The sequence below is a fragment of the Podarcis bocagei genome, assembly GCF_964188305.1.
Source record: "Podarcis bocagei genome assembly, chromosome: 15".
Lineage (NCBI taxonomy): Eukaryota > Metazoa > Chordata > Lepidosauria > Squamata > Lacertidae > Podarcis > Podarcis bocagei.
Window position 1 is genome coordinate 1000031 of NC_138141.1, and position 18942 is coordinate 1018972.

An 18942-nucleotide genomic window follows, 5' to 3' on the forward strand; every position below is an offset into this window, starting at 1 on the left:
CGCAATCCCAACAAAAACTGCCCGCCCCGTAGTACTGCAAGTTTGAGGGAGGGGGAGAAGCTCCCCCCTCCACACACTGCAGTCCCCATGAAATCCCAACCCCCAACTAGTATTACATTTTTTGGAATCTGCAGGTGTAGCTACCAAGTGCCCTTTATAACATCACACGTAGTTTGGCTCTAAGGCAAAATCAGAGAAATCATGCATGCATGTACACCCACACAACAAAGAAGAAACCAGAGGTCCTTGCCAAGCAGGATTCCCTAGCCAGCAATGCCACCTGTGGCTGTTCCGTGCTTCAGCAGAAACAACCCCACATATATTCAAAAGTAAGGCAGGGGTGAAAGAGCCCTTGCTGCAATGCATTCAGGTGAAGAGCATGATCCACGGCTTCTACAGGTGCAGCCACTGCATTTCTTTGCTCAATGGAGGGCAGAAACCGCTCTTCTGCTTACCAAGGGATCCCCAGGGTTGCCCCTCTCCGCCACCTTGCTCAACGATGTGTCCTTCTCAAAACCTAAAGCAGAAGAAATAAGTGGGTCACACACTGGTTGCTGGAGTCTCGGTGGTGATGACTGGAAGAAGAAAGTGGAAGCCCTTTTCTCTGAGTCGAGACTCTCCTGCCCTCCCACCCAACCCCTATTTTTAAGACCATGGGATGCCAAAGTCACACCTGGAAGATTTCCCCCCGTGCTTCCTTGCAATGGCTCATAGGAAGATAGCTCATCCCAGGTTTGGCTATTTGAGCATGCAGCTCAGTCTTATCTGCTCTGGCTGGCAGTGGCTCTCCAGGGCAGTGGTGGCTGGTGCCCGCTGTGACTGATGGGGGTGGAAAGCAGGGGGCCAGAGCCAAAGACAGGGAGAGTCAACACATTGTGATCCTCTTCCCTGCTGAGTTCTACAAGGGCGACACTGAGACTAAGGAGGAGGAGCCTATAAAATCATGCATGGCTTGGAGAACAGGGGTACAGAAGAGCTTGTCTCCCTCTCTCACCACACCAGCACTCCTGGACATCCAGGGAAGTAGAATGTTCAAAAATTCAGGACAAGTAAAAAGCACTTCTTCTTCAGGGTCTTGGGCAGATAAACCCAATGCTTTGAAGTGAGATGCAGGGATCAGACCTGTCCTGATATGAAGGACTCTAAGGGTCACCAAGGGCAGATCTACACTTGTCATTTATAATGTTAAAAATGTGTTATTAAAATGTGACACCAGAGGGTGCTGCACACCAGCAAGCCAAAAGCAGTGGGAAACTGCTATTAAGCAGTTTTCTACATTATTTTTCAATACGTTTAGGAGATCAGTGTAGATCCCGCCCAGGTCCTAGGCAGGTGCCTTATATCCGGCCAGAATACTTGTCCATCCAGTCCACTGCTGTCTACTCTGATTGGCAGTGTCTCTTCAGGGTCCCAGGCAGAGAAGGCTCTTTCCGATCACCTAATCTACCTGTGCCTTCTTAAGTGGAGACTCCTGGGATTGAACCTGGAGCTTTCAGTATGGAAAGCATGTGCTCGTTCAGTGAGCTGGGTCCCTCCCTGCTTCATCCCTGCACTTGATTCTTTTATTACTTGGCAGCTCAACAACTGAGCGTCTATCTCATCTCGGTCAGATGTGAAACACTTGTGGAGATCCTGGATGACATGAAAGGACCAGCTGAGCTGTTAGATCTGGGATGATTTTCTGACGTTTTTCACAAATGACATTTGGGTGAAGTGGCCCTCATTTGGAGTGGCTCAATGACCAAGGATAGGAAGGACAGACACCTTCTCCAGCTGGGCAATTTTGCAAAATGGACAACCTAGGAAACTGCATAAAGAGATCCTGGGAGGCCACCTGAATGTCCCTGGCAATGCCAAGACCCTACAGAAGGGAAAGGGCTGGGATCCAGCAGACCTCTTCTCTGGCAGTCACTGGGTGTGCACTGCACTGCCCATCCTTCACATTTTAGATGTTGAGAAGTGCTTCCCCATATTCCTCCTTCAGAATTACAGCCCCATTTTTTGATATACATCTGCTGTGTGTATAAAGCAAGGATGTGGCTGCTGGAAACATTTGGAAATGCTTGCAGCATGCAAATCTAAGCCCCAGAGAACCAAGATCAGCTATGCTATGCAAGCCTGCATGCAGCTTCCTGTAATGTGCGAAGCAGCCCTTTGGATCAATGTCAGAGCCTGAGAGGGGGCTAGGAGAGAAAGGTTGGAGGATGCTCGACAGTGAGGAAGCCAAGAGTGCTGCATAATTGGTTAAAATAAAATGCTTGGTTGGAATCCCAGATCAGTCATAAAGCCTGACCTTGAACCAAGCCATTCACCCTCTGCAGGTAACCTGAGACACCTCCATGTCAATGGGATGTGGTGCTCCAGATGTTGTGAGACTTCCCATCTCCATCTGCTGCAGTCAGCTGGGCCAATGGAGTACAAGGTCTGAGTGGCTGGATGCCTCTGAATACCAGTCGCTGGGGAACAACAGTAGGAAATTGCATTTGCCCTCTTCTCCTGCTTGGGGTGGGCTTCTGCAAGAGGCATCTGGGTGGCATGTTGGGAATGGGGTGCTGGACAGATCTAGTCAGGCTCTCCTTGTGCTTTTAGGATCTGAATAACACATGGATGTGCAGGGATGGGGGGAAGGAAACAATCCATTGCTCTTGTGCAGCTCCATTCATTTCAATGAGGCATGCTCAGGAAATCTTCATTGCAGATCATAGCACATGTCGACTAGCAGAACAGAAGGGGGGCTTGCTGCTTAGCTTTTCTGCTTCAGATAGTAAGATTTTGTGTGAATTCCTCCACATGCAAAAACTAACATTGAAAAATTGCATAAAATAAGAAGTGCTAGAATAGGGTGACTTAGTTTTTGTTCTTCTCTGTTCTCCCTTCCTTGTTGTTACTGCTTTGCAGGAAAAAACAGCTGTCGTTTTGCTCCACTCCATGAAATGGGGCATCACATCCTGTGGAGATTTGCATGTGGTTCTTAGCAGCAGCTGTTTTCTCTCCCCAGAATAACAAGAATGCAAGCATCATAATAGCCAAAGCTGATCGAAACAAGTTTCATGTGTTTTCTTCTATTCTTATCAGCTAAGCCAATAAATGCCATCTCCAGTTGCCTCAGAATGCTCCTCAAGCCCCCTGGACTCAGCCATGGGGCTTTGGCCTTTGGGGATCTGCTAAAGCATTCAAGACTGTGTATTTGCAGGGAACCCTTTTCATACTGGCCTGGTTCACAAATAACGCTAAGCCATGGTTTGTTTAGCTGAAGTGAGGTTTGCGTGAATGTCTGAACCCAGAATAGCAGACTAACTAGGGGTTGTTTTCTGACAACAAAATCAGGTTGTGAAGCCAAGGTCAGTTGTGGGCTTACAAACTGTGGCATGTTTTCACTATGATTTGGCATCATGATCATTATCTAGAATCATAGAATCATAGAGTTGGAAGAGACCACAAGGGCCATCGAGTCCAACCCCCTGCCAAGCAGGAAACACCATCAGAGCACTCCTGACATATGGTTGTCAAGCCTCTGCTTAAAGACCTCCAAAGAAGGAGACTCCTCTTAAGTCCCCAAAGAAGGAGACTCCTCTCCCTTAACCTCCTCTTCTCCAGGCTAAACATGCCCAGCTCCCTTAGCCGTTCCTCATAAGGCATCATTTCCAGGCCTTTGACCATTTTGGTTGCCCTCCTCTGGACACGTTCCAGTTTGTCAGTGTCCTTCTTGAATTGTGGTGCCCAGAACTGGACACAGTACTCCAGGTGAGGTCTGACCAGAGCAGAATACAGTGGCACTATTACTTCCCTTGATCTAGATGCTATACTCCTATTGATGCAGCCCAGAATTGCATTGGCTTTTTTAGCTGCCGCGTCACACTGTTGGCTCATGTCAAGTTTGTGGTCAACCAAGACTCCTAGATCCTTTTCACATGTACTGCTCTCAAGCCAGGTGTCACCCATCTTGTATTTGTGCCTCTCAATTTTTTTGCCCAAGTGCAATACTTTACATTTCTCCCTGTTAAAGTTCATCCTGCTTGTTTTGGCCCAGTTCTCTAATCTGTCAAGGTCGTTTTGAAGTGTGATCCTGTCCTCTGGGGTGTTAGCCACCCCTCCCAGTTTGGTGTCATCTGCAAATTTGATCAGGATGCCCTTGAGTCCATCATCCAAGTCGTTGATAAAGATGTTGAATAAGACCGGGCCCAAGACAGAACCCTGTGGCACCCCACTAGTCACTCTTCTCCAGGATGAAGAGGAACCATTGATGAGCACCCTTTGGGCTAGGTCAGTCAGCCAGTTACAAATCCACTGAGTGGTAGCATAGTCAAGACCGCATTTTACCAGCTTCTTTACAAGAATATCATGGGGCACCTTGTTGAATGCCTTGCTGAAATCAAGGTAGGCTACATCCACTGCGTTCCCTTCATCTACCAGGCTTGTAATTCTGTCAAAAAACGAGATCAGGTTAGTCTGACATGACTTATTTTTTAGAAATCCATGCTGACTATTGGTGATCACAGCATTCCTTTCTAGGTGCTCACAGACTGTTTGCTTAATGATCTGCTCCAGAATCTTCCCTGGTATTGATGTCAGACTGACTGGGCGGTAATTATTTGGGTCCTCTCTTTTCCCCTTTTTGAAAATAGGGACAACATTTGCCCTCCTCCAGTCTGCCGGGACATCGCCTGTTCTCCAGGAATTCTCAAAGATGACTGCCAGTGGTTCTGAGATCACATCTGCCAGTTCTTTTAATACTCTTGGATGCAGTTCATCTGGCCCTGGAGACTTGAATACATCTAAACTAGCCAAGTATTCTTGTACTATCTCCTTAGTTATTCTGGGCTGTGTTTCCTTTGCTGAATCATTTGCTCCAAATTCTTCAGGTCGGGCATTGTTTTCTTTATCGGAGAAGACTGAGGCAAAGAAGCCATTGAGGAGTTCAGCTCTTTCTGTGTCCCCTGTTTGCATTTCACCATCTTCTCCTCTGAGTGACCCCACTGTTTCTTTGTTCTTCCTATTGCTACGGACATACCCATAAAAGCCTTTTTTGTTGCTTTTAACCTCTCTAGCAAGCCTGAGTTCATTCTGTGCTTTAGCTTTTCTGACTTTGTGTCTACACGTGCTGGCTATTTGTTTGAATTCCTCTTTGGTGGTTTCCCCCCTTTTCCATTTTTTGTACACATCCTTTTTTAATCTTAACTCAGTTAAAAGTTCTTTAGATAGCCACCCTGGCTTCTTTAGGCACCTTCCATGTTTCCGTCTCATTGGTATTGCCTGACGTTGTGCTTTTACTATCTCCCTCTTAACAAACTCCCAGCCATCATGAACTCCCTTTCCTTTTAGTATTACTGTCCATGGGATCTCACCCAGCACTTCCCTAAGTTTTATGAAGTCGGCTTTCTTAAAGTCAAGAAATTGAGTCCTAGTATGCTTGGCTGCTTCTTTCCGCTGTATAGTAAACTTCAGAAGAGCATGATCACTCGCGCCTAATGATCCTTCCACTTCTACCCCACTTACCAGGTCATCAACATTGGTTAGGACCAGATCTAAAATGGCTGTTCCTCTTGTTGCTTCTCCCACTTTCTGGACAATGAAGTTGTCTGCAAGGCCAGTGAGGAATCTGTTTGACCTTATGCTCTTGGCTGAGTTTGACATCCAACAAATATCCGGGTAATTGAAGTCCCCCATTACTACTATCTCCCTTCCTTTTGCATGCTTGGCCATCTGTTCCAGGCCATCTGTTCCAGATCTAGACTATTCCTATACTACTTAATATATAAAAATACCTCTAGGTGGTGTATAAGCAACTAAAATAGCAACAATAAATATTATAAAATTACACATAAACCATTATACAAATTAGTCTTCTCTCCCCAGCTGTAATTTCGACACCCCCCTTCACTGCAATTGGCCTTAAAAGAAAAGGTTCTCCTGGTGTGAACAGGCACTTTCATGATAAAGCAAAGTTCACTGGGGGTAGGAGATTTACACCAAGAGTGCAAAATTAGCAATGGGGGGTGGTGGTGAGTGAATGCATGGCCATGAAATTAGATGTCTGCTTCCCAGTCTCAAAAAGACACCTTTACATGGGCTTTGGTGATAAGCACATTAAGTGAAACTTAACTGGAATTAAGGCTACAATCCTAAATACTGTATTTTTCGCCCTATAGGGCGCACCGGCCCATAGGACGCACCTTGTTTTTTGGGGGGGGGAAATGAATAAAAAAAAATTATTCCCCCGCCCCCCGCCGTGGCTGCCTCCCCAAGCCTTGCGCACACCCGCCCGAAGCATGGGGCACCCTCCGGAGGGCTCCGCGTGCTTCGGGCTGCAGGCTGCAGCCCCAAGCCTTGCACGCTCGGCGGGACCTCCTGCCGGGTGCGCAAGGCTTGCGGACACTCGCCCGAAGCACGGGGAGCCCTCCGGAGGGCTCCCGTGCTTCGGGCGACAGGCTGCCCGCCCCAAGCCTCGCGCGCCCGGCGGGACCTCCCACTGGGCGCGCTAGGCTTGCGGACACTCGCCCGAAGCACAGGGAGCCCTCCGGAGGGCTCCCCGTGCTTCGGGCGACAGGCTGCTGCCCCAAGCCTCGCGCGCTCGACGGGACCTCCTACCGGGCACGCAAGGCTTGTGGACACTCACCGGGGCTGCAGGCTGCTGCCCGCAAGCCTTGTGAGCCCGCGGGAACTCCCGCCGGGCTTGCAAGGCTTGCGGATAGCTTCCTGAAGCCTGGAGAGCGAGAGGGGTCGGTGCGCACCGATGCCTCTCGCTCTCCAGGCTTCAGCAAAAGCCTGCATTCGCCCCATAGGACGCACACACATTTCCCCTTCATTTTTGGAGGGGGAAAAGTGTGTCCTATGGGGCGAAAAATACGGTGCACTTGCTAGGGACCAAGTGTTCCATCAAATGGAGCAGGGCTTACATCCGAGTGAACACACATAAGATAGGGCTGCACAGTTGCTTTCAAAATAGCAGGTGACTATTTGACCAAAAATCCATTTATCAGTCAACAGTCCTCTCAAGAAACACACACACGTTCCCCCAGTGCCGCTTCTCCCCTTGGAGCCTTCCAGGTGTTGGCAACTGCAATTCCCATCAGAATAGCCAGCACTGTTGGGAGCTGTAGTCCCCAACACCTGGAGGGCATAGGATGGGGAGGTTAAAGGTTAAGACAAGGGGCGGGAAACAGAGAGGGAGAGACTTTCGTACCTTCTCCTGGGGATGAAAACGTATGACTTATGGCAGACGCAGGAACATTGGAACACTCAAAGTACTCCAGGTCTTCCTCTGGCTCACCTTTCGCCTCCAAGTCCGCTGCCTTTTGACTGGAGGATGTGCAAGCCAGTTTCTCTTCGTCAGTGGCATGCCCATCTCGGTTGGAAAGGTCTGGGATTTTGGAGGAAAGCATGGCTTCCTCTTTGTCCTGCACAAGCAAGGAGACAGTTAAACAGGGATCAGCCCATTGCCCAGGACTTGGATAACATTAATCGGGGGGGGGGGGGGAATCCGGAAGTGCCCAGGGACAGCTGTCTGTGCCTTCCATTCCACTCCTTTTCACTTTCCAGCTTCTTAAAACATTGAATTGATTTATTGTCAGCCACCAAAATGGTTCTTGCAAGAAAATGAAAATATTTAGGGGGGTTGAATAAGGATATCTGGTAGAGTCAAATCTGGTCCATACACTTATACACTGAAAAGCAAACTTGAAAATTAAGGTACACCAGAGGACACCCCTCCAAAAAGGATTCATTCTTGCTTACGGTACATGGCAAAATGTATTTCATATATTAATGATGATTGAAATGTTCAAATATGCTTCTATTTGGAATTCTTAGTAACCTTTTAAAGTGAGAATATCACAAGAACTTAAAGACAATATCCTATTTTTAAATAAATCATTTTTTTAAAAAAAATGCTGCTTCTTCTCAACGCCAGTAATAATGATAATAATATTGGGGGGGGGGGATGAGAAAGAAACAACTCAGATTTGTGCTTTGTATGAGCATGTTTAATTTTAGCTTTCATTCGTTCCCCCCACCCCCCAGTTCTTGTGTGCAACTGGGGTGTATATTCTTGTTTAAATAAATAAAGATTTTTATTATTATACTTTATTTTAAAAGCTTCTGGAAAAAGAGTTAATTTAGCCTGCAGCTCTGGTCTTCCTAACAGGCAGGCAGTCGGATGCCTCCGTAGGAAGGGCGGTGGCTCAGTGGTACGGCTCATGCTGTATCTCAAACAAGGCTCTGGTTCTTCCTGTGCAGGCTGGGGGCGGGGGAACCCTCTCTGGAAGACTGGAGAGATCCTGCCAGTGCTGGAGCTGATAGGTAGCCTATTCTGGCACAAGGCGGCTCCCAATGTAGCTTGGTGGAGAGCCACTGCAGACAATACCAATGGTCTGACTCAGCCTATATTCCAGGGTCTGCTTTAGGTTCTTAAGATGCCCTCATTGTGGAACGTTCCCTGAGTGGATCCCTCTCTTTCCCATTTGCCCTCTTACCCTGTGCCCCATCTGCTCCGCTGCCCTGCAGGAAAGAGCAAGGCAAGCAAAAGCTGCCATTCCTTCCCTTGTCTCCTTTTGGACAGTAGGAAGAGGGCAGATAGAGGCAGGAACAGCAGAGAGTAATTCTGAGGGACGTGGGCCCAGGCAGAGTCCCAAGGATGCCAACTCTGGAAGGTGCACCTGTCCCCGGCTGCTAGTGCAAGGAACCCTTCTCCAAATCCAAAGCTCTTCCACATGGATTACTACTTAAGAAAAGCCTTGCTGGATCCAGCCAGTGGCCCATTGAATGCAGCCTCCTGCTCTCATGTTCCCCCCAGTAGATGCCTAAGGGAAGCCTGCAAACAGGACCTGAGTGCCATGGCTCTCCCCCGACCCCCCCAGAGGTGCACAGCCTCTGACAGTGGAGGGAGACTATAGCCATCGTGTGGGCCTTCTCTCCTGTGAATGTGGGGAGCAAGTGGCAGTTCTTGGCTACCCCATACCTGGGAGCAGACATCGAGAACCAGGGACGGTGCTTCGTATTTCTTCACCTTGCAGCCACTCCTGCAGAGAGAAAGGGAGGACGGGGTCAGCGTTGGACTTTCTGTTATTGGGTGTGGGGTAGGGAGCTGAGGAGTCAGGGAGGGAGGCAAGTAGGCAGGACCAGATGGCAGGACCAGAATTGGCACCCACGTTGTTGGCATAGCAGATCTCAGCCCTGATCAGGGAAGGCCATGTTCTTTCTTAAAGCAGGAGGTGGGGAGAGAAGAAGGGAGAGACCAACACAACAGCTACTGTGCTCAAAAGACCATAGACTCTGAAACAGCCAACACTTAAAAGCCATTTTGCACGAGGGCAAACAGAGGTCTGCTGCGAACTCAGCCAATCCTGGATATTAAGCAGCAGAGTCAGTTTTTCCAGCTGGGGAAAGGGTGACGATTCAGCGGCACAGTACTTGTTAAATGCAGGAAGGCCCTGGGTTCAACCCCCAGCACCTCCAGGTAGGGTGGGAAAGAGTCCTGCCTGAATACCTGCAGATCTGCTGACAGTCAGAGAAGATAATACTGAGCTAGACTGATCCATGATCTGATTTGATACGAGGCACCTTCCTACGCTGCTACTGGTCTCTTGCTAAAGCATCTCAGAAGTTAACTTTCCCTCTTGTAATGACTTTGGCTCAACAATGTTTGAAACTGAAATCATAGCACCACAGAATTGTACAGCTGGAAGGGACCGCAAGGATCATCTAGTCCAAGTGGACTAACACTTTCCAAGAGAAGCAGAGGCACAATACCATGGATGTGGCGGCATCTACAGATTTTCTTTCTTGCTGTGGACTTGGAAGAGGAAGCCAAGTGATGCCACTGCAGGAAAGGGCACAAGAGGAAAGCACAGTGGAACAAAAAGCTTTCCCCAGGAGCAGGAGAGCTGCTTCTGCCTGTGAAGCCCTGTGCAAATCATGATACCCCGTTCAGATGTAATGGGCACAGCGCCTCTTGCCAGGGGAGGCGAGAGTAGGCAGAGTGCACTAGCAGGCAGCTCATTCACAGAAACACCATGATAAGCCAGGAAGCCTGACTTATGCCAGAGGCTGGGCAGATTTTATTCTACTTTTCATGCAGAACTGGCCTCCCAAAGCAGCTCAGGTCCATAAAGAACTGAACACAGTGCTAGGAACCCACCAATGAAGCTGGACAGCAAGAGCCCCCTCTCGCCACAGCTGCCCAGAAGCTGCCTCTGACCACGGAGGTGCCATGCAGCAAGACTCACCCCATAGGCATCTAATCCCCCTTTCTAAGCTGCTAGCCCTCACAGTCATCTTGCCACAGCAACATGAAGGAAGGCTTGACTTTGGTTTGCCCTGAAACTGCCCATCCATCCAATGTGATGGGAAAAATCTCCATCAGGATAGTGCAGCTTTTAATAGAGGATCTATGCCTTGGCCTTATACCAGGAGTGGGGAAACTCAGGCCCAGGAGCCCAGTGTGGCCTCTGTGGCCCTTGGGACTCTCTCCAGGCCATGCCCCTCCCTGTAGACCACACCCCTCTCTGGCAAAGGTGTCCCAGAGCGGCAGCGATGCCTCTTGCTTCCCAGCTGTGTGTGGAAACTGGCCCTATAAACAAAGATCAACATGGCAGTCCTTCCTCCGCCCACTTCTGCCTTGATCCCTGCCTACTGCTAGCAGGTGGCCCCCAGAACGTTGCCCAGAAGAGAAGGCGGCCCTTGGGATGAAGAAGGTTCCCCAAGGTTCCTCTGATGGTGTTTCCTGCTTGGCAGGGGGTTGGACTCGATGGCCCTTGTGGTCTCTTCCAACTCTATGATTCTAAGTGCTGCCTCAGGCTCTACTTTTTCCTAAAGCAAGAAAAGGCGCCTATTGCAGCCTCTCTTCAGATGGCAGGGTGGATAACTGGTGTCACTCCCTATGCTGTTGGCCATGACACCTGGGACTGGAGGACCACATCCTTCTCACTCTGTTCTGGGGAAACTTTTTCCGTGCCTAGCTCTGTAGGTTTTCCATTTCTGCAATGTGGAAGATAAGAGCTAGCTGAAGCTCCCCACTAGAGACTGTGAAGGGCCATGATCTCTGAAACTATGTGGCTTTTTTACTGAAGACCCAGACATTTGTTTCTGAAAAAGGTGGGCTAACCAAAAACGAATTCTTGGCTTTGGAATGTGTGTGTGTTTTTGGGGGGGAGCGGGGGGGAGGGGAAAGCACACAGCAAATGCACGGAATTTGTTATGCCTTGGAAACCCATAGAAAGCAAGCATGCCACAACAGCCAGCCCAGCCATCTCCCAGGCCTCATTCTGCTGCAAAGCTAAGCTGCCAGGTGAAATTATGGTCTTCTAAGAGGAGGCTGGAGACAAGAGACAGACAAAAATCTCAGAATAAATAGGCGAGGAAGCTGCATGCAGTGAAGAGAGAGAGGGGGAGGGAGAGAAAAGATCAACAAAAACACCAAAACCCAAAGAGAAACACAAGAAAAAGAAAGGAAATGAGTACTTACAACAGAAAACAGAGAAATTTCACTTGTTCTGTAGTCCTGATGCACCAAAAATGAACAGACAGGAAAGAAAGGTAGAGAGATGGAGGGAGAGGGGGAAAAAAGAACATGTAAAAGACCCAGGGGAGTGTGTGTGTGTGTGTGTGTGTGTGTGTGTGTGTGTGTGTGTTCAGTATATATATTTTCTCCCTGGATAAATACAGAAGTCATACTATGAGTGGAAAGACTATGCAAAGAAGAAATGTGAGTGTCCACAAGCCTTGCGTGCCCGGTAGGAGGTCCCGTCGAGCGCGCGAGGCTTGGGGCAGCAGCCTGTCGCCCGAAGCACGGGAGCCCTCCGGAGGGCTCCCCGTGCTTCGGGCGAGTGTCCGCAAGCCTTGCGCACCCGGCAGGAGGTCCCGCCGAGCGTGCAAGGCTTGGGGCTGCAGCCTGCAGCCCGAAGCACGCGGAGCCCTCCGGAGGGTGCCCCATGCTTCGGGCGGGTGTGCGCAAGGCTTGGGGAGGCAGCCACGGCGGGGGGCGGGGGAATAATTTTTTTTTATTCATTTCCCCCCCCCAAAAAACAAGGTGCGTCCTATGGGCCGGTGCGCCCTATAGGGCGAAAAATACGGTATTTAGGATTGTAGCCTTAATTCCAGTTAAGTTTCACTTAATGTGCTTATCACCAAAGCCCATGTAAAGGTGTCTTTTTGAGACTGGGAAGCAGACATCTAATTTCATGGCCATGCATTCACTCACCACCACCCCCCATTGCTAATTTTGCACTCTTGGTGTAAATCTCCTACCCCCAGTGAACTTTGCTTTATCATGAAAGTGCCTGTTCACACCAGGAGAACCTTTTCTTTTAAGGCCAATTGCAGTGAAGGGGGGTGTCGAAATTACAGCTGGGGAGAGAAGACTAATTTGTATAATGGTTTATGTGTAATTTTATAATATTTATTGTTGCTATTTTAGTTGCTTATACACCACCTAGAGGTATTTTTATATATTAAGTAGTATAGGAATAGTCTAGATCTGGAACAGATGGCCTGGAACAGATGGCCAAGCATGCAAAAGGAAGGGAGATAGTAGTAATGGGGGACTTCAATTACCCGGATATTTGTTGGATGTCAAACTCAGCCAAGAGCATAAGGTCAAACAGATTCCTCACTGGCCTTGCAGACAACTTCATTGTCCAGAAAGTGGGAGAAGCAACAAGAGGAACAGCCATTTTAGATCTGGTCCTAACCAATGTTGATGACCTGGTAAGTGGGGTAGAAGTGGAAGGATCATTAGGCGCGAGTGATCATGCTCTTCTGAAGTTTACTATACAGCGGAAAGAAGCAGCCAAGCATACTAGGACTCAATTTCTTGACTTTAAGAAAGCCGACTTCATAAAACTTAGGGAAGTGCTGGGTGAGATCCCATGGACAGTAATACTAAAAGGAAAGGGAGTTCATGATGGCTGGGAGTTTGTTAAGAGGGAGATAGTAAAAGCACAACGTCAGGCAATACCAATGAGACGGAAACATGGAAGGTGCCTAAAGAAGCCAGGGTGGCTATCTAAAGAACTTTTAACTGAGTTAAGATTAAAAAAGGATGTGTACAAAAAATGGAAAAGGGGGGAAACCACCAAAGAGGAATTCAAACAAATAGCCAGCACGTGTAGACACAAAGTCAGAAAAGCTAAAGCACAGAATGAACTCAGGCTTGCTAGAGAGGTTAAAAGCAACAAAAAAGGCTTTTATGGGTATGTCCGTAGCAATAGGAAGAACAAAGAAACAGTGGGGTCACTCAGAGGAGAAGATGGTGAAATGCAAACAGGGGACACAGAAAGAGCTGAACTCCTCAATGGCTTCTTTGCCTCAGTCTTCTCCGATAAAGAAAACAATGCCCGACCTGAAGAATTTGGAGCAAATGATTCAGCAAAGGAAACACAGCCCAGAATAACTAAGGAGATAGTACAAGAATACTTGGCTAGTTTAGATGTATTCAAGTCTCCAGGGCCAGATGAACTGCATCCAAGAGTATTAAAAGAACTGGCAGATGTGATCTCAGAACCACTGGCAGTCATCTTTGAGAATTCCTGGAGAACAGGCAATGTCCCGGCAGACTGGAGGAGGGCAAATGTTGTCCCTATTTTCAAAAAGGGGAAAAGAGAGGACCCAAATAATTACCGCCCAGTCAGTCTGACATCAATACCAGGGAAGATTCTGGAGCAGATCATTAAGCAAACAGTCTGTGAGCACCTAGAAAGGAATGCTGTGATCACCAATAGTCAGCATGGATTTCTGAAAAATAAGTCATGTCAGACTAACCTGATCTCGTTTTTTGACAGAATTACAAGCCTGGTAGATGAAGGGAACGCAGTGGATGTAGCCTACCTTGATTTCAGCAAGGCATTCAACAAGGTGCCCCATGATATTCTTGTAAAGAAGCTGGTAAAATGCAGTCTTGACTATGCTACCACTCAGTGGATTTGTAACTGGCTGACTGACCTAGCCCAAAGGGTGCTCATCAATGGTTCCTCTTCATCCTGGAGAAGAGTGACTAGTGGGGTGCCACAGGGTTCTGTCTTGGGCCCGGTCTTATTCAACATCTTTATCAACGACTTGGATGATGGACTCAAGGGCATCCTGATCAAATTTGCAGATGACACCAAACTGGGAGGGGTGGCTAACACCCCAGAGGACAGGATCACACTTCAAAACGACCTTGACAGATTAGAGAACTGGGCCAAAACAAGCAGGATGAACTTTAACAGGGAGAAATGTAAAGTATTGCACTTGGGCAAAAAAATTGAGAGGCACAAATACAAGATGGGTGACACCTGGCTTGAGAGCAGTACATGTGAAAAGGATCTAGGAGTCTTGGTTGACCACAAACTTGACATGAGCCAACAGTGTGACGCGGCAGCTAAAAAAGCCAATGCAATTCTGGGCTGCATCAATAGGAGTATAGCATCTAGATCAAGGGAAGTAATAGTGCCACTGTATTCTGCTCTGGTCAGACCTCACCTGGAGTACTGTGTCCAGTTCTGGGCACCACAATTCAAGAAGGACACTGACAAACTGGAACGTGTCCAGAGGAGGGCAACCAAAATGGTCAAAGGCCTGGAAACGATGCCTTATGAGGAACGGCTAAGGGAGCTGGGCATGTTTAGCCTGGAGAAGAGGAGGTTAAGGGGTGATATGATAGCCATGTTCAAATATATAAAAGGATTTCACATAGAGGAGGGAGAAAGGTTGTTTTCTGCTGCTCCAGAGAAGCGGACACGGAGCAATGGATCCAAACTACAAGAAAGAAGATTCCACCTCAACATTAGGAAGAACTTCCTGAGAGTAAGAGCTGTTCGACAGTGGAATTTGCTGCCAAGGAGTGTGGTGGAGTCTCCTTCTTTGGAGGTCTTTAAGCAGAGGCTTGACAACCATATGTCAGGAGTGCTCTGATGGTGTTTCTTGCTTGGCAGGGGGTTGGACTCGATGGCCCTTGTGGTCTCTTCCAACTCTATGATTCTATGCTTTGGAGCTCACCCCTTTGCGAGTCCCTGCTGAACCCTGGTGCGTTACAGGAGAAGAAGATGCAGCAAGACACAAGCACTACCACAACCTCCTCAAGGCCTTGGGTCTGCTTGCTCCCAGGGGCCTGTGGCTATTCCGGCCGGCACCGGTGCCCTTGGAACCCTGGCTCCCGAGACTGTATGGAAGCTGTAAATAACAAAGGGCTGGGAGGGCCCAAGGAGAAAAGGATTTGTCTCCTGCACAATAAGCATTTGTGCTTCGCAGGCAGTATCAGATTTTCCCACCTCCAAAGTCACCAGCTTTCTGATCGTTTCATATTCCAGCTAGGGCTGGCTTGGGGCCTGAGGGGGGAGTGCTTTCCCCTCACCTCCCAGGGAAGGTGGCCATTTAAGCAGAGGCCAAGGGGGCCATCGCAGGATTAGGGAACCTCTGTCCTGTAGGAGGGGCTCTATTCTGCTTTGGCTGCATGACAGTTCCCATGCTGATGAGCTGGGGTTAAATCCTGCTCCATTGGCTGCACACCCCAGTTCCCCTGCTGGGAGCAGGCATGTGCAGGCAAAAGCAGTGTGGGCTTGTCTGAAAGCAACAAGCCCAGTGTTGCTGGAGGTTTAAAGTGCAGCAGGGGACTGCTGGCAAAAGGGCTTTCAGAATCTACCCTGTGCTTTGAAATCCTGGCACATCCAGACTTCAAAGCCCCACATCACCTAACCTTCATCCTGACATCCAGTGATTATTCAGCCTGGCAGGGGTGGAGAGATGACCCTGCTCCACAGCACCCTGAAGAGACAGGAATCTTTTGCTTCTCTTAAACAAGAACTTTCCTAATTTTCAGTGCTGGAATCTAAAAACCTATGTTTGCTGCAGGGACCCAGAACCCTGGAAATAAATGTGGAAAACCTATTGCTGGATTGTACCACAGCAGGTGGGGGGGGGCGGCTGTATTCTCCACAGAGGAAGTGGGTGAGGTACCCCATATACAGAAAACTAGCATGTCAGGATGAAGAAAAGGCTAAAACCATTCCCCTTGGCATACTAGGTTTCTGTGTGCAAGGAGCTTTAATATTTAAATTGCAACACACACACAATCTCTCTTAGGACTGAGCATTTGATCAGGCAGTTCCCACACATGCACTCCATTTTTCAGGGCTGGAGAGCCTTTCTCAGTGGCAGGCGGAGAAATGGATGCAAATTTCACCTCTGTCCAATAGGCTAGTTTCTACACAAGGCTTTTAATCCTCCCTCCCTCCAAGCAAAAGACCTTATCAGAGTTCAAGGACACATTCCAGCCAGGCAAAAGCAATCAAGGAGGACGTGAAGCAAGGCCGGTGGGGGGTGTGGCAGGGTGTGTGTGTGGCGGCGTCCCAAGGGCTTGGAGGACTGCATTCATCCCCCAGGCCGGAGATTTCCACCCCTGCTGAAGCTGTTGTGGTTGCTGTTAATTCAATGTTTATACTGCCCTTTATCCAAAGATCTTAGGGCAGTTTACAACATTAAGAAGATAATTTATGCAGCATAATAAAAAAAACATAATACACAGCATAAAAAAGAAACAGTCATAACAATAGTCCCCCTTCACCCCACATAGAACAGGCCACAGGTTATTTAATGGCCCAAGGTTTTGGTGGTAGCGTTTGGGAACGATGAGCTGTTTCTCTCGTGGCCCCTCTGCACCACCACGTCTTGCTAGAATCCCTGAAAATACAGAGCTTGGTGACTACTGCCCTGGGACCACAGGACACCCTTGCATCCTCCATCCTTATGCTCCTAGAGCAGCTGAAAAACAAGACACTGCCCTCTCTCCAGCTGCAAATATTTATTCAGGCCAGGGAACCGGGCAGCCCATGAGCTTCTGGGACTTTTTCACAGCAAAACTCCATACCTGGAAGAGTTAAGAGTGAGAGGAAAAACTGTCACCACACTGCTCCCTGCACCCCAGAGGGAAAAATGCAGAATCCCAGTAGAAACTGGGATTTCTACATTCTGCCAGGCTGCCTCAGTGGGAGGCTCATTGCACCAGGTGCCTCCTGCCCCTGAACTGGGCCAGCCATTCCTTATCAGAGCAACAGTCAAGAACTGGGGCTGGAGGCTGGCTTTTTCCTCTTCCCTCCCTGCCCATTTCCCCTTGTGTGTCTTTTTCATTTAATAGGTTGTGAGTCTGCAGGTGGGGACTGTCTTATTTCAATTGTATATAAGCCACTCCAGGAGCCTTTTTGGCTGAAAAGCGGGTGCAAATACTCTCAATAAATAAGTAGTAAATACCCCTGTGCCCCCCAGATATTGACAGACTCCACCAACCCCATCATCCAATCTTAGTCATACTCAGTCACTGAAATGAATAGACAATATAAACTAGGTCCTTTAACTGCAATGGCTCTACTCTGAGTAGAAGTTACCTGGCCACAACCCACAGTAACAAAAAACATCTTGAGGGGCCAGATGCCTGGGTGGGTGGGTGATATGCAGCACCCTTGGGGTGCTGGGTTGGCCAGAGGGGAAGAAACGTCCACAGCCCAGCACTGGGTCATGGCACTTTTATTTTTTGCTTCCTCCACCAGAATCAGGGGATTCTTGCAGGGTGAAGAAATTTCCTTGAGGTGCTAGATGAGGTGCACTGGTGGGTCCAGAACACGCTCGGCCCTGTCCAGAGCCTTGTAAACTATGGGGCTTCTGTGCTACCCTGCAGCAAAGTCAGAGTCCCCCCCCCCCCCGCCTGTCCTCACTCACATTATCAGCCGGGACTTGGGCTTCTTTGGAGAGGCGAAACTGCTCTGCAGCTCTTCGCCCTCGCAGGCATCCAGGGGCTGCAGCTCCAATATCTCATTGAGACTGTTCTCTGCAGAGGGGCAGGAGTTGGCTCCTGGGCCAGCCAAGGTCTGGGTGGGCTTGAAAGGATCAGGTGCGTCAAGGTTGTAGGAATCTCTCGGAAGGACTGGCGAGCTCTGCAAGCCTGCACTCCCTGCAAGGGGGTTACAACTAGGACCATCCCAATGGACGGCATCCACCTGGTGGGAGACCTTGGGGAGGGGCACCTCCGGTGGATCTGCAGCAAGGGCTTTCTCTGCTCCCTCAGTGCCCACAGTGGGTCGGTTGGCACCAGCTCTTTGCTTCTTAGGAGACAGTTTGCTGGCTGGCTTCCTTCCGGCTTTCCTTGGCAAGGCTTTCTTCGACTCTGTACTTTCCACACCATCGGCAAAATCAAATTCAAGCTTCACAGCCCGGCTCTGTGACTCACCAGCAACTCCCAGTCCCAACACCTTGGGGTCACTGTGTGGAAGAGCAAAGCCTGGCTGGGATGCCGGGGGGGAGTTCTGGAGCTTGGAGCCCCCAATCACAAAGGGGTTGGTGTTCTCGTTGTACTCCTCTGGGTCAAAGCGGTAGGAGGCTTTGGGGATGGGGCAGCTCTCTGCGGCCGTTTCGGTCTCAGGGTTCTCTCCTCCCATCTTCTTCAGGAGGGCAGCTGGTCTTGCCCTGGGGAGTTTACTCTTGCTGATCACAAGTGTCTCACCAACTGCTTTGGCTTCCGAAATCCCTTCAATGGGTGCTACTCCACATCCCCAAGACGTCCCCTGTTGTTCTTCCTGAGTTGCTGCGGGCACAGCACTTGCTGAAGCTAGGTCTGGATCCGACCTCTCTGGGGCAGCGCTTTCTTCCACAATTTGCTGCTCCGTGGACGGCTCTGGCCTTGGTGCAGATGGGGTCATGGATGGACCTACACCAATCCCAATATTGCTTTCTGGCGTGAACACCTCATTGGCATGTGGGACTGCAGGCTTTGCTTTCCATTCATCCTCTGCTGCAGCTGAGCCTTTTAGGTGCACATTCTCCTCCAAAATGTCAGCCACAAATGGCATGTCATCTTCAAGTGATTCTAGGGAAAGAGAGTGAGGGGGCAAGAGAATAAAGAATATGGCTCATAAAGAAAGATTTCTCCCCAGCAAACCCTGGTGGTAGACAGCATTCTTCTTCCTTCTTTTTACCCTCTTT

At 49.1% G+C, this 18942-nt stretch overlaps 1 protein-coding gene across 5 annotated transcripts in view; it reads right to left on the reverse strand.

Annotated features, from left to right (window-relative positions):
- Positions 1-18942, reverse strand: part of TACC1 (transforming acidic coiled-coil containing protein 1) — a 78157-nt gene that overhangs the window by 16209 nt on the left and 43006 nt on the right. For 3 of the 5 annotated variants that reach the window (XM_081171383.1, XM_081171380.1, XM_081171384.1), the window contains 5 exons: positions 17683-18826; positions 11462-11497; positions 8957-9017; positions 7184-7397; positions 456-517 (listed from right to left, as the gene is read on the reverse strand). In XM_081171383.1, coding sequence (XP_081027509.1) covers positions 456-517; positions 7184-7397; positions 8957-9017; positions 11462-11497; positions 17683-18809 — 1500 coding nt within the window. In that variant the 5' untranslated portion in view covers positions 18810-18826. The remainder of the gene's footprint in view (positions 1-455; positions 518-7183; positions 7398-8956; positions 9018-11461; positions 11498-17682; positions 18827-18942) is intronic. The other 2 variants (XM_081171382.1, XM_081171381.1) reach the window with 2 other exon arrangements.